The following is a 13,983-nucleotide window of genomic DNA, read 5'->3' on the forward strand; positions in this document are numbered from 1 at the left end:
GAATATATTAATCATTCCTACCTTTCTTCTTTGCTTTCCCAAATCACAAGTGCAAATTGTTGAATTTCATTTTGGGAAGGTCAGCCAAAATTGGGTTTTAATCATTTGGGTTCAAATTGAGGTAAAAGTCCCACAGTGAGCCAAGAAATTTATTCTGTGGTTCTTGCATGCTTTCAGCTCTCTTTTATAAAGTGGACTTCAGAACACACCAGCCATTTTCGTGCCTCTCTAGATTTTTGTCTTAGATGGAAAATGTCGGCTACTGGTACAACTGGAAACTGCTCAGATCTGAGAGCAGCCTCACTGACAGTTGTCTGTAGTCATTTTTCTGACCCAGATTTGAACCTAGAATGCTGGAATGACACAACTCTAGGAAGTGAGCTAGGAGGGTGTCCTTTTGATTCAATATCTTGGTGAAACCAAAAAACAAAATTACCTGTATTAGGGTTGGTTTGTTTGGATGCTGTTCATTTTGCCGAGAGCCACAGGGATAGCATCCTGGCATTAATCTGGTTTGCTTCCCCTCACTGAGGTGTGGTAAGAAGCACCCCAAAGCAGCCCTGTGAGGGGGAAGGTTTGTAATACTTTACAGAGCCACATTTTAAACAGCATTCTCTTCTAAATGGTGCCTTCCCCTAGGACCGTTTATGTGGACTTCCATAAAGATGACTTGTAGAGAATAGAAGTTGGATAAAAGGGCAGAATATTGTATTTCACCATTTATTCCCTGAGTCTTACCACTTCTTGAACCCCTCCAAAACTGTGGTGACAGGACTTACTGAAAAGAATCCATTACTTTGAAAATAAAAACAAAGCTGTCCTCGATCCTGTTTTCTTTAATAAAGTGGTAAACATTGTAAGGATAATTTCAGCAGCATTTCCCCCTTGATCTTCCTCTTCTAAGTAAGCCCTCTCCCCTCTCCCCAATCCATGTGCGCTCTGGCCTTGTTCTTACCAGGTCAGTGCTCTTACCTGCAGTACCTTCCACATGACCCTGCCTCCCCAAATTCTGTCCGTCCTTTAAGCCTAACGCAGTTTTCATCTCCGTCTTAGCACTCATGACTTCATCCTTTGAGTGATGCACCATTCATTTGGGCACCTGTCATCTACACCTACATTTCCTTATGATAGAACATATTATTATTTAACTTTAGTGCCATTTAAAAAACTTGTATATTCTTTATTCCTGTCTACATTATTGTCTGACACATTTATTCATTTAATAAGCATTTTGTGAGCATTTTATCTGAATTAGAGCATTCCCAACAGTGTGCTACAGAAAAAAGGAGGACAGTCTCTGCCCCTAGGGAGCACATTCAGGAGGGCTAGACACCCAGACTCCAGTAGGACCCAGTTAGAGTAATATATATGATAAGGACCATGATAGTGGTACATGCGGATGGTGAGTTAAGAACGTAGAGGGAGGCTGCCTAACAGCCTGGGGAGAGTGTCAGGAAAGCTTCTAATGGTATCAAATAGAAACTTTTCTTTCTCTTTCTTTCTTTCTTTCTTTCTTTCTTTCTTTCTTTCTTTCTTTCTTTCTCTTTCTTTCTTTTTTAAATTTATTTATTTATTTTGAGAGAGCAAGAGTGAGCAGGTGGGGAGGGACAGAGGGAGAGAGAAACTTAAGCAGACTCTACGCTGAGTGCAGAGCCCAATGCAGGGCTCAATCTCATGACTCTAAGATCACAGCCTGAGCCAAAACCAAGAGTCGGATGCTTAACTGACTACGCTACCCAGGCGCCCCAAATATAAACTTTTAATGTGTTTTGCAAGGCATTTCACAGGCTCTACCCTTTCTCCTCCAGGCTCAGTTTCTCTGTTTCCATCTTTACATTCTCCCCACTTCAACGGTATTGAAATACTGTGAATTATGTTGTCTTCCCCGCCCGCGATGTTCTTCTGGGACTTTGCATATCCTGTTTCTCTCCGTGGAATACTCTTCCCACCATTCCCATCTGGCTAATACCTGCTCATTTTTTTTATGTTTCAACTATATGTTTCCTTCTCAGGCAAATCTTCCCTCTCTCTCCACAAGTCTTCTGGGTGCTTCTCTGAATCCTAGTACATGCCCTAACTCAGCACTGTCCACTGTATTGAAATAACCTCTCAGCTCTGCCTGTCTTACCCATTACTGTTTATCCAGGACTTTGCATGGTGTTTGCCCGTACACAGGGAATGCTTGTTGAATAAATGTACTGCACTTCTCTTGGTGAGAAAGTTGATAGGGAGGGATGAGTCTTGAAAGGTAAGTAGGGGTTTACAAGTGCGAGTAAGACCAAAGAGGCCCTTCTAGGCGAAGGAAAGAAAATAGGCAGAGTCATGGTGGAATTACAAAATAAGCCCCTACCCAAGGATCTTTCAGTGGAACAGTGTAGAGTGAGGGCAGGACCAGACTCCAGACTCCAGCTGAAAAGACAGTGAAGGGCTAAATCATAAAGGAATGTGGGGGCACCTGGATGGCCCCGTCAGTTGAGCCTCCAACTCTTGATTTCGGCTCAGGTCATGATCTCAGGGCTGTGCGCTGGAGCCCCAGGTAGGGCTTCTTGCTGAGCATGGAGCCTGCTTTGAGATACTGTCTCCCTCTCTTTGCCCGTTCCCTCACCCCCACTCATGTATGTATGCATGTGCACGCACACACTCTCTCTCTTAAAAATAAATGAATGAATGAATGTGAACACATTGTTAAGAAATTTGGGTTTTATCTGGAAGGCAGTAGGGAACCCTTCAATGATTTTAGATCAATTATATTTGCATTTTAAAAAGAACACTGTAGCTTTTATACAGAGTAGGGGGAGAAGAGATGAGACAGAGTCCAGTTAGAAGACTCCTGCGATGATCTAGGCCAGAAATATCAGGGTTCTAAGCCACAGGACAGAAGGACAGATTTGAGAGACCCAGATGGACTCAACCTAGTTAGATGGTGAATTGGGTATGACTGCTAAAGCAGAGGTGCTTCCTAAGATTTCCTGATGAAGCCTAGACTGTAGGAAGAGACAGGGAGGAGCAGTGGAAGATAGGAAAAGAATGGGTTGTTTGGACACACTTGGTGTGATATTCCTGTATATGTTAACATCCTGAACATCCAGTCAGAGATTTTTTTTTAAAGCCTTTATTTACTTATTTGAGAGAGAGTGCGTAAGCTGAGGGGGAGGGGGGCAGAGGGAGAAGCAGATTCCCCACTGAGCAGGGAGCCTGATGCAATACCAATGCTGGGCTGGATCCCAGGACCTGAGATTAGGACCTGAGCAGAAGGCAGATGCTTAACTGACTGAGCCACCTAGGTGCCCCTCCAGTCAGAGATTTCTGATAAACAATTAGAGATGTGGATCTGGAGCTCAGAAGGGAAGTCAGTATTGGACTAAACTTGTGGAAGTCATTAGCATATGGGGATAATTGGAGCCTTTACTATAGATGATAGCAAAAAGTAGGCGAAGTGAAAGGCAGCTGTGGAACCTCAGGGAAGGGAATGGTGCATGTTTACCCCTGTGCTTCAGATATGGTAGGTGTTCAGTAAAACTTTGTTGAATGAGTGAATGAGAATGCAGTGCCATTAAGGGCAATGAATGTGTTGAGCCCTGCCATGGCAGATATGGGACTAGAATTCCATTTTCAACTTCTAAGGAAAATTCCATTGGTTTGCCATTTGAAAGAGGCTTTGGAGATGTTTTGACCCTGATTTCCTAGTTTTGTGCTGCTAGAATGAGATTGTGGAAGATGCTTTCCTCTCCAGCAGCTGGGCTGTGATTAACTGCTTTATCTGTAATGTAGTCTCCATTTTTATCAAGGTTTTGTTTATACTTTATACCACTAAATGGAAATCTTCCTAAATATTTCAAAAGTAAATTTCCTTCATTTTAATAATAGATGCTTGGCTTTCTAGTATATGACCTTGAGAGCTAATTAGGGTGTGCCAAAGGTGTTAAAAGTTTTTTAAAAGCAGTAAGTCAATTTACCATGGGTTTTCTCTCCCTGATCACTGAAGCCTTATATTCATGATATCACAGTTATCTTCTCCTCAAATCCCTTCCCTGCCTATTCTTAATAACACAATCTGGAGGCTCTTTTTTTTTATTTGTTCCATTTTGATAAATTTATAGTTGTTCATAATACAGGGGAAAGAAAATCAGTGTGAATAATGCTCCAGACACATTTTCTGCAAAGCAAAAGTATCCATTTAAAAAAATTTTTAAATTGTCATTTTGGAATTAAATAATCTATTGCAGCATACAGACATTCCTAAATGACCATTTTCTTCCCTCTCGAAACACATATCTCTGCTGAAAAAAGTTTTTTTAAGGAACATTTTTTGTGCAAACAAAAAAGAAGTTTGCCAGAATATTTCCTCCAAAATTTCCAGTAAAATCAACTAGGTTATCTGTGAATTTATCAAACAGAGAATGCAGGTATCACTGGTCCTCTTAATGTTTTGCTCATGGGGAAAAAATCAATTAACTGGACACTAATAAGCATTTTGGGTCTTTGATTTGAGTTCACACACAAGTGACAGTAAGTTAAGCTATTGAGGAGAAAGAACGTGCAGGTACAATGCCCCTGCTGTGTCTTAGGCATGATGCCAGGTGCTTAGAGTATGCTTATTTTATTTGTCCGGTATAACAATCTTGGGAAGTAGGATTTTTTGACACCTGTGTATGCATGCAAAGACAGGTTCACCAAAGACTGCTTGCTTAGCTAACATGTGGCAGAGCTGGAATTCCGGTCCAGCTCGAAAGCTAGGGTTCTTTTCCTCTATATGTGGCTGTATCTTCATATTAGCCTTCTAAGCGTGCATGTATTTAAAATGGCAATTTAGGGTTTGATTTCCAAGCTAGCTGAAAATCAAGATCAGCCTGAGAATAATAGTTGAATGTAAGGTAAATCTGGAGGACGGGAGGGATATGGGAAACATAAGTCAAGTTAAGAGGAAACTAGCCATGGAAGCCGAGAGAGGGAATAGTGTCTGTTGCTTTGGAGGACAACTGGTAGACCCAGCGAGTGACAATCAGAGGGAAGCAGTTTGGGGCTCTTATGGTTAGAGCTTCCTATCCACAGACGGTCTAATCTGCCCTGAGCCAAGTGAGCCTCCTGACACGGAAAGCTCTCCAGCAGAGCCCCGGTGACCATCTCAGAAGAATGTTTTCCTGAGTGGGAGGCTACATTAAATGACTTTGTCGGTCCCTTCCAGTCAGTTTGTCATATTGCAAAGTGTAACAGCAGGTGTCCTAAATCAGATACAACAGGTTGAGTCTGCCTCCTGAGGTCACACTATACCAGTTGGTACTGCTATCACCTGGTGTCACCAACCAGAATGTTGTAAAGGATGTTTAGAGTGGGGGGTTAGCCTTCTCATGCTTGTCCCAAACACAGCCACCTTCATTTGAGGTACACCAGAGGGAGAGCTCATGCTACCCTCTTGCACCTGTGTGTCTTCACAGGCCTTAAAGGGAAAGTTTTAATACTTACCTGGGGGTCTTTCAGGATCAGAACTACTATCGCTTTATAGTTACTTATAGGCACTTCTGAGTGCCTGTCTTTTATTTCCTGTAACTCTTCACCCAGCAGCATTGATCAGCTTTCCCCACCATCCTTGTGCATTCACCCCACAAATTTCTCCTCCCTCCCTACTTTTCTTCATTCCTTTCTTTCTTCAAATCATCATTATTCATCTAATTGAAATTTTGACCGGAAATGTTAGACCTAATTAAAGGAAAGTAGTTTAAAAAACAAACAAACAACTGGTTACAAAGTGGCAAGTGCCATCAATAGTCAACACTCATTTATTTTCTGGCATCGACAGTGCTCCACAGCTAATTGCCGGTTAGGGAGCTGGCATTTATTCTCACCAAAATATAATCGTTAGAATTGACATTTTCTCATTGCTGATTTTCAGAGTCTTTTGTCCTGGGTCTTGTCTCTCCTTTAAGAACTTGAGAGGTTATTTCTGTTTTGTGTTATAAAATAATTACTGTGATAGAAATTGTCGTCGTTTTCTTGATTCTGACAGGCTGTGTTTGATGTGGACAGCAAAAAAGGACTGACTCTGATTGAACTCTGGGAAGGCCTGACCGTGGATGACATAAAAAAGAGCACTGGGTGTGATTTTGCAGTAAGTGTTTCTGTGAACAAATCCAGCCACTTGTCCTATATCATGAGCTTGATTAATGGGTGTTTACAGGACATGAACCATTAATTTGTGATCATTTTTGGAGTTGACCTTTACAGAGAACAGGAGTGAAAAGGGAGGGTGCCTTCAGATGAGAGCAGGTGGGAGCAGGAGCGGGCTCTGACTCAAGGCTGGCGTTTGGCTCAGGAGTCAAAAGCAGGAGGGGGAGGAACCACCAGGGGCTGCTGGAAGCAGAAGGTGGAGCTTGAACTTTCTCTAAGGTCCCTTGCAATCCTTTGTTCTTGGTTACCTATCAGCTGTGGCTGGACTAAATTAACTCGAAAATGTGAGCCACACACGGAGAAATGATACTGCCTTATTTTAAACCCAGCTACGATTTATGGCTTTCTCTTTGATTAACTTTGATGCCTGATTATTCCATCCATGGAAAATACTAGGATGATGAGCTCTGACACTGAGTTATAGTCAGAAAATAGGTGTATTGTACATTGAAAGAAAAACCTAGTGCATAAAAAACTAAGACTCATAAAGCACATAATACTTCAGGGGAGTATACATTTAAGAATTTTTAAAACAAAGAGAATAGTACCATAATATAAATAATCACCCTTTAATATAAGTGCTTGTTCATGAATCACCGATCACCTACCTAATGGGAGTTGAGAGGATGGCTCAGTCCATTGAAAGTTAATCAAAAGTAGAGGTGAAATGCCTCTGAAAAACTGAAGGAAAAGAATTTGCTTCTCACATACCTTTTTAAGAAGGGATCTACTAGTTAAAATGAAGTATGTTTATAATGGGAAGAAATCCAAAGCTACCCATCCTAGAGAAAGTAATTTAACAAACCTTATTTGATAAGTCATGTATATATTTCATAGACTTCTTCCCTGGGTACTACATGCTTGGCTGGTACCTATTAGTGCACAACAAGTTCCTGTAAAAACAATTTTGCTGCATAATTCATTATCCATGTATAGCTGTTTCTGGTACTGTATGAGGGTCTTTGTCTATTAATCTTCTTTGAATTTCCCTTTGGAAAAAAGATGTCTGTCAGCAATACCTCGCACAAAAAGCACATCTTTAATTAGCTTTTCAGTAACCTCAGGGGGAGTAAATGAGATTTGTTTATACTTTGTTTAGAATTCCTTACTCCAGTGATAAAAGCAAACAATTCTCCTTACCTATCAGCTCTTCTTTGTATTTTTTCCCTATGTGGATAAGTTAACCTCTTCTTCAGCAGGTAACAGTTTTGAGATCCACACAGAAGAGAATATGCAAAGAAAGGACCCTTATTGTTGTGTGTGTGTGTTTTTTTTTCATTCATGTAGGTAAGTCAGGATGAAAAAGGTGGAGTTTTACTGTTTTTGTTTTTGTTTAAGTGCTAGTTTCCATGTTTCAGTGCACTGAAAAAGACCTCTGGTTTCTGTTTTATTACCATATTACCCCTCCTTCTTTTTTGACATGTGGCCTTGTTTCCTCCAAATTAGGGTGTTGAGATAAAATGTTAATTTGTATGTTAGTGTTTCCCTGAAAATGAAAAGGTGTGGTAGCAGCTGAACCATCTCAACAAAAGAACTCACTTTTGAGGATCTGATGATCAGTGGCGTCTCTTTAGACCCTGACAGATGAAGTCGCATATAGCAGATTGCTTTTCTATAATGCTAGGGACTGGAATGCTCTAATTAATAATGTGTTCTTTTTAATTGGTGGGTTAATAAAATACATTTAATCACAAAAGCACATTGAGGATAACATTTCTTGATCATTCAGAAGGTATTTCATGTCATACTTTAGAAGCTATTCCATGTGGTTATTACTGCATAGGTCGCATTTTACTCTACATGTGACTTTATACAAGTTAGTCAAAATTTCTTCTTCTTGAGAAGAGGTCCACTCAGTTTTCACTGTAGATCTGGAAATAAGCATTCTAGAAGGGAATAGTTAGACAAACCAGGTTGTTGTATAATAAAAAAGGGTAAAAACCTAGGTCAAAGTAATTTTGAAAATGTGTTGGTTAACATTTTCTCATATTAAAGCTGTGATCAGCTAATGAAAATGTTAAATTTCTGTATAACACTCTGTGTGTTACTGACAGTTACTTGATGGGCCAAAGTAGAAAGAAAAGGGGAAATCCCACCACCTATATTGCATTATCTGCAGTCTCTCTCTTTCCACTCAGTAGTTAATTCAAACAGTTATTCTTTTCTTTCTTTTCTAATGCATGCTTATGTTACCTAGAATAGTTTTTTTTCTTTACCATATATGTCTGTGGACCTTTTTTGAAAAAGAATATTTCCTTCTGTTTTTATTTTTTAGTTAAAATTTTTTTAAAAATTTGAGTCCATATTTGAACATCGTGTGGCAAAACAAACTTCCCGAGGTCATTAGTTATCCATGATTATTTATTAAACATCCAGTTGTATCCCATATTGAGTTATGAAATGTGAATAAAATAGAACAAATTGGTATAGTTCCTACTCCCAAGGGCCTTGGTCTGATTCTCCAGGCAGGAATACACCTAAACAACCAGTGGCAAAAAAATTAAGTAAGAATACTGCTTATTTATATGTTTGCAGTGAAATCTGAAAGAAGCCAGCTGTAGATATATTTGCGAAGTTGAATAAATTTGTACTCAATATCTATTCTGAACTGGCATTATACCAGAACGAAACAGTATACTGTTGGGATTTCAGTGGACTGGGAAGACAAATTGGTGGCTTATCTTCTACACTTAAATCACATAATCTTGTGTCACCCTGTAGATCATCTTGGCGGGATAATCTGCTTCAGCTTGCATGGGCTTAAGATGTTGATGAGACTGTAAGAGAACAGGATGAAAATGGTGGTTTGGTAGATGTTTTTCATTATAAATAGACAGGCCAAGTCAGTCTGCATAAAGCTTCTTTTTCTTTTTCCATAGAAGTCAGAGTCCATATTGAGGATATAAATAATAGTTAGAGCCCCAAGCAGGGTCAATACACCAAGGATAATGATCAGATGTTTAGTTTATAAAATTAAGGTGGCCAGTTTCCTTTTAAAGGAAATGCTACAAAGCATCTATTGGAAGTGATATTTTTCCCAAAAAAATAGTTTTATTTCATTAAATTATTTCTACAGATGCTCTGTTGTTTAAAAAAAGAAAATGGGTTGTTTGTGAGACACACTTTCTAAATACACAGAGCCCATATGGCTTTTATTCTTTTCAGTAGAGTTGAAGATCTATGCACATGTGGGCTGTGATTTTTGTCTATTTATTATATGTCTATTATTCTGTCTATTATTATATATCTGCTCTTGGAACTGGAAAATCTGAATGAGCTGTCATTTATTTTAAGCTATATATGAAGCCATACCAATCCTTTTTATTCTGATCATGTCATTCTTTTAGTAGAAAAATGGAAAAGGGGGCATTAACTCTTGACATTATGAAGTTAATACAGAAACAATTTATAAATGAACTAAAAATATTTAACCTCATCAAAGCCAAATAATTGCCTACTCCTTCTGTTTTTAATAGTCTTAACCTCTGTTAAAACCTTTCTTCTAGTTCTAGTTCTTCTAGTTCTTATTTAATCTTTGATTCGTTCATTTGTTCATTAATTTAACAAAATATTTAGCTGTTTATTCTGGAAGGCAAAATGCCAGCGAGGCCCACTTCTATCGGTTCATTCTTGAGGGGCTCAAAAAATCATCTAGACTTTTTTTTTAAAGATTTTATTTATCTATTCAACAGAGATAGAGACAGCCAGCGAGAGAGGGAACACAAGCAGGGGGAGTGGGAGAGGAAGAAGCAGGCTTCTAGCGGAGGAGCCTGATGTGGGGCTTGATCCCATAACGCCGGGATCACGCCCAGAGCCGAAGGCACACGCTTAACCGCTGTGCCACCCAGGTGTCCCAAAAAAATCATCTAGATTTTAATATCCCCAACTGTGCTTTCCGTGGGCACTGTTACTTACTAGGACTCAATGGATATTTGCCAGATTGAATGAAGACATCTGTACCTGGCATTACACCTTGAAAGATCAGGCAAAATTAAGCCAAACCACTTACCTTTTGGTTAGATTTCTTCTTCTACCAGCTAGCTCTACCATTAAATGTAGACCTGTCCTCATTTTTCTCTGCTTCAAGACTTCTTGGAATGCATGTACTGTTCTGTAAGTCGAACATAATTATGGTCAATTTTTAATATTATTAATGCTTTTACCTCCTTTTTAAAAATAACGTGGAATCTTTTTACTGCCTTTCTATCATTTCCATTCTGATCATGAAATTTCTGATAAAATTTGTCGTTGAGCATACTTAGCTTCATTAATATGTATCCAGTTAATCCAAAGACTGTGTTGTCTCTTAACAAAATTGTGAATTGACTAGACTTATTTTGACCATTTAGAGACTTGAGCCTTACTCTGTTTCTCTGTTTTGAGTAGTCTCAGAGCTCAGTGATCCATTCAGTGGAGAGCTTGGTTATCTGAACCCTTTATTGTCTGTCTGCTCTTCTTCCACCCCCTCTTTGTTATGAGTCTTAATGGTCCTTAATTTAGGAGCTGTAATGTGCAAGAAGGTTGAGAACTACTAAATACAGAAAATGAAGTTTTCTGTCTTGTTGGTTTAGAATGGAATATAATGAGGAAACTCAGTGATGTCCATGGCAAGGCAGTTTGTTACAACATCATTCAAGTTTGGAGATGTTTATGCTGTGAGGTGTTTTTTGTTTTGTTTTGTTTTGTTTTACAATTTGGTCATTTTTTTTTCTCTTTCTTTTACCAGGTTTCACCAAAACTCATGCCAATGCAGCAGATCACAACTTGAAATGTGGAATAGACATTTGTCCCAGACTGTGTGTTTTTCATTTTACTCACATAGGATTTCATTGAAAGGATCAGTAATCGTAATTGTGTATCTCATGAGCAGTTTTGACTAGTTTTCTTCAAGCATTTTACACTGTATGTAGCCATATAGACTTTGTTCTCTCAAGTGTGCTATGACATTTTAATGAAAGACAAAAAGAAAAAATATAAATCATTATCTTATTTGTTTTATAAGTGCTGAGCAGGCTTATCTTTACAGTTGGTGCTCACATTGGATTTATCTTTATCTTTTGTGATAGGTACCCTAAATTGTACCAAGATGGGCACTTAGGAAGGCTTTCATTGATGTGCTTTTCCTCCTAACTAAATCCTGACATGTAGAAAAAAGAATGAGGGAGAAAAATAACTCCACCCAGAGTATGCCCAAGGCAGCGTTGTACTAGTCCTGAATGATATGTGAATTTTGAGTAGGAGAAATGCTGTCTTAATGATTATGTTTTTCTTTTGTCCTCCCCTGACTTTTCTTTTAGAGCCTCTGATTTTGTGATTGCATCTTCTTTCCCTAAAGCATCCCTTCTCCTCCCATACTTCATATAACTAAATAGATGTTCAGTAAGGCAAACAGGAACATCTCTGTATGGGAGAAGTAACTGGTTCATGGGAGAGACCAAAGGGCATAGGGCTTATTGGTGCTGACGTCCCACCAAGAAGTTGCCTTTATAAACCAACCGTCTGTGCTTTGCCAAAGACTAAGGTTTATTATGAGAAGAGGGTTGTAAACATTCTAATTGATCTAGTCAGTTTTCTCATTTTAAAATAATGCAGTATTTCTTTGTATCCAAGGAGTCCCTAAGAGTTTTTCTCCATGTTATTGAGGCCCAGTGGGCTACTTGCACAAGACCTCCTCTTAGGCCACAAGGGGCTGTGGGATAATTTATCATGAATCCAGTCACAATGACAACAGAATTTAATTTTTTTCTTTCTTTTCAGGCTCTCTTATTTCTGTTCAGAAAAGTTTCTAAATATTGAATGCCTTTTTCTACAGAACACTGTTCTTTCTTCTGCCTAGGCTACTTCCTTGAATAAAGTACTTTTAATTCAGCTTTATTTAAATGAAGGAAATACTGATGAGCAAGTCCAGGATTTGAAGAGCAGTGAACTTTTCTGTTAGAAAATAAACATGATGGAGTAGGTTTTTTAAGGAACTTGTCCTCAGAGGGGTCCTCCTTACCACCCAGTTGCCCCAGGGGGTTACTAAGCATCCTGGGTATCAAATGGGAGAAAAGTCCAGGCACCCTAAAGACAGATCAGGCAGCTATCCTCCAGACAGAGGTAGGCATATATACAGTGCACTATATCATTGCTCTGGCATCAGATATAGGAATTTATGCATATTTTTAGGTGACAGTTATTAAAACTCACTTTCTCTTCAGGTACAGCTGCAATTGTGTCATGTATGGTATTGGAGGAGAGAGGCTTTTTTGGTATCACACTCTCTATCTAAAATAATCTTGACTGGTCGGCTGCAGGATTGAAAGCATATTTCCCCAGTACCGATAAAAAGGACTCTTCTTGGAACTTGTGAGGTCCAGAGAATAATACATATCTGTTAGAATTATAATTTGGAAAAAATGTATGTTATTGATGGTTGTTATATTTGCAGACTTAGTTGCTTATCATTCCAGTCCATTACTTTAGGATAATGTGATTCTAAGAATGTTCCCAACTTTGAGTCGCAAAACCTAAGTAGATGACTTTATATTCTTGATTAAAGAGTGCCATGGATATTAAACACATGAAGAAATGGTGTAAATAATCCAAACAGTTATTGATCGCTGTGATTGTCCTTTTTCTTGTTTGGGAATGGTGTGACCAATCATGGGAATAATGTACTAGAGATTGGTGGAAAGACCAACAATAAATAGTTCACATACTTTACTGCTTCTAATCAAGTTGTTGCTTTTCTTTTTATCTTAACCAAAGAACAGATACCGTTTTTCATGAAAGAACAAATGAAATGTTTACCTAAATGAATTCTGATTTTACTCCTTGTCAGAGCCAGTCATTTATCTATGAAGATGGACTACCCCAGGCTTCGTGTTTTAATATGGTTTTTTTTTTGCTTTTATCTGACTTTCTTTTAGGATATACGTACATTAAGTAGCTTCCCAATGGTGTGTGGAGTTCACTTACATTTTGAAGTGGCTCTAGTATAGTCTGCCCAGCATCTGTGCTGTTCCTTTGGTGACAGACTCATCCCTTGGCCAAGGGGTTGGGTGTGTGCCCAGATTATGCCTCTTTTGATAGCTCTCCTTTGTCCACAGTTATACCCTGGGTAGGATTATGACCCAGGATGTACCAGGAAGGTTATTCTCCCATGTTTAAAAACTGGAGATGAAAAAGAAGCTAATTTTCTTATTCCTCCCTAGTAACTAAGCAATAAGAATGTGAGTCTGGATCCAACACCCCCTTTCCCCCCTTCTCTCTCTCTCTCTCTCTCACACACACACAGCCTAACAGCTGAGGTCCAGTTAGAAAGAAGCTGAAACACAAGACATTGAGTTGTAAGTAAGGAGCATCCTAGTGATATTTGGGTTTGTTCTTGATGTGCCTAAGGCCAGCTTCCCTCCAGCTATGCTTGTATATGAGCCCACAAGTCTCTCATTTCACTTGGGCTCGGTCTTTGTGATCTGCAACCGAAGTGTGAACTCAAACAGCTTTTGCAATTCTTGAGTCTTGGGAGGGATTTGGTCTGTAGAAGTGCTGCAGAATATTAGTAAAACTGCTTGTAGCTGGGCCCGGAGAACACATACAAGAGCATTGATACGTGTTACCAGTGGGTAGGAAGGTTGTGGGTAGAGGTTTTCTTTTTCTTACAATGTCAGTATATTCAACACAACTTTGAAAATTATTCCAGTGAAAGTATAGAGAGAGATTTATTCAATGGATAGGGTTTCTTAGCACTAACCTTTTTCTCCCAGGGTATGATCTTCAGTGTTTTAAACTTACTTTCAGATTCTCCGGCTTTAAAATAGCCAGAATGTACTGCTT

At 39.0% G+C, this 13,983-nt stretch overlaps 1 protein-coding gene across 1 annotated transcript in view; it reads left to right on the forward strand.

Annotated features, from left to right (window-relative positions):
- Positions 1-12,880, forward strand: part of OXCT1 (3-oxoacid CoA-transferase 1) — a 118,803-nt gene extending 105,923 nt beyond the window's left edge. The window contains exons 16-17 of the mRNA XM_019809389.2: positions 6,005-6,106; positions 10,892-12,880. Coding sequence (XP_019664948.1) covers positions 6,005-6,106; positions 10,892-10,933 — 144 coding nt within the window. The 3' untranslated portion in view covers positions 10,934-12,880. The remainder of the gene's footprint in view (positions 1-6,004; positions 6,107-10,891) is intronic.
- Positions 12,881-13,983: the final 1,103 nt, after the last annotated feature.

This window comes from Ailuropoda melanoleuca, chromosome 3, assembly GCF_002007445.2.
Source record: "Ailuropoda melanoleuca isolate Jingjing chromosome 3, ASM200744v2, whole genome shotgun sequence".
NCBI lineage: Eukaryota > Metazoa > Chordata > Mammalia > Carnivora > Ursidae > Ailuropoda > Ailuropoda melanoleuca.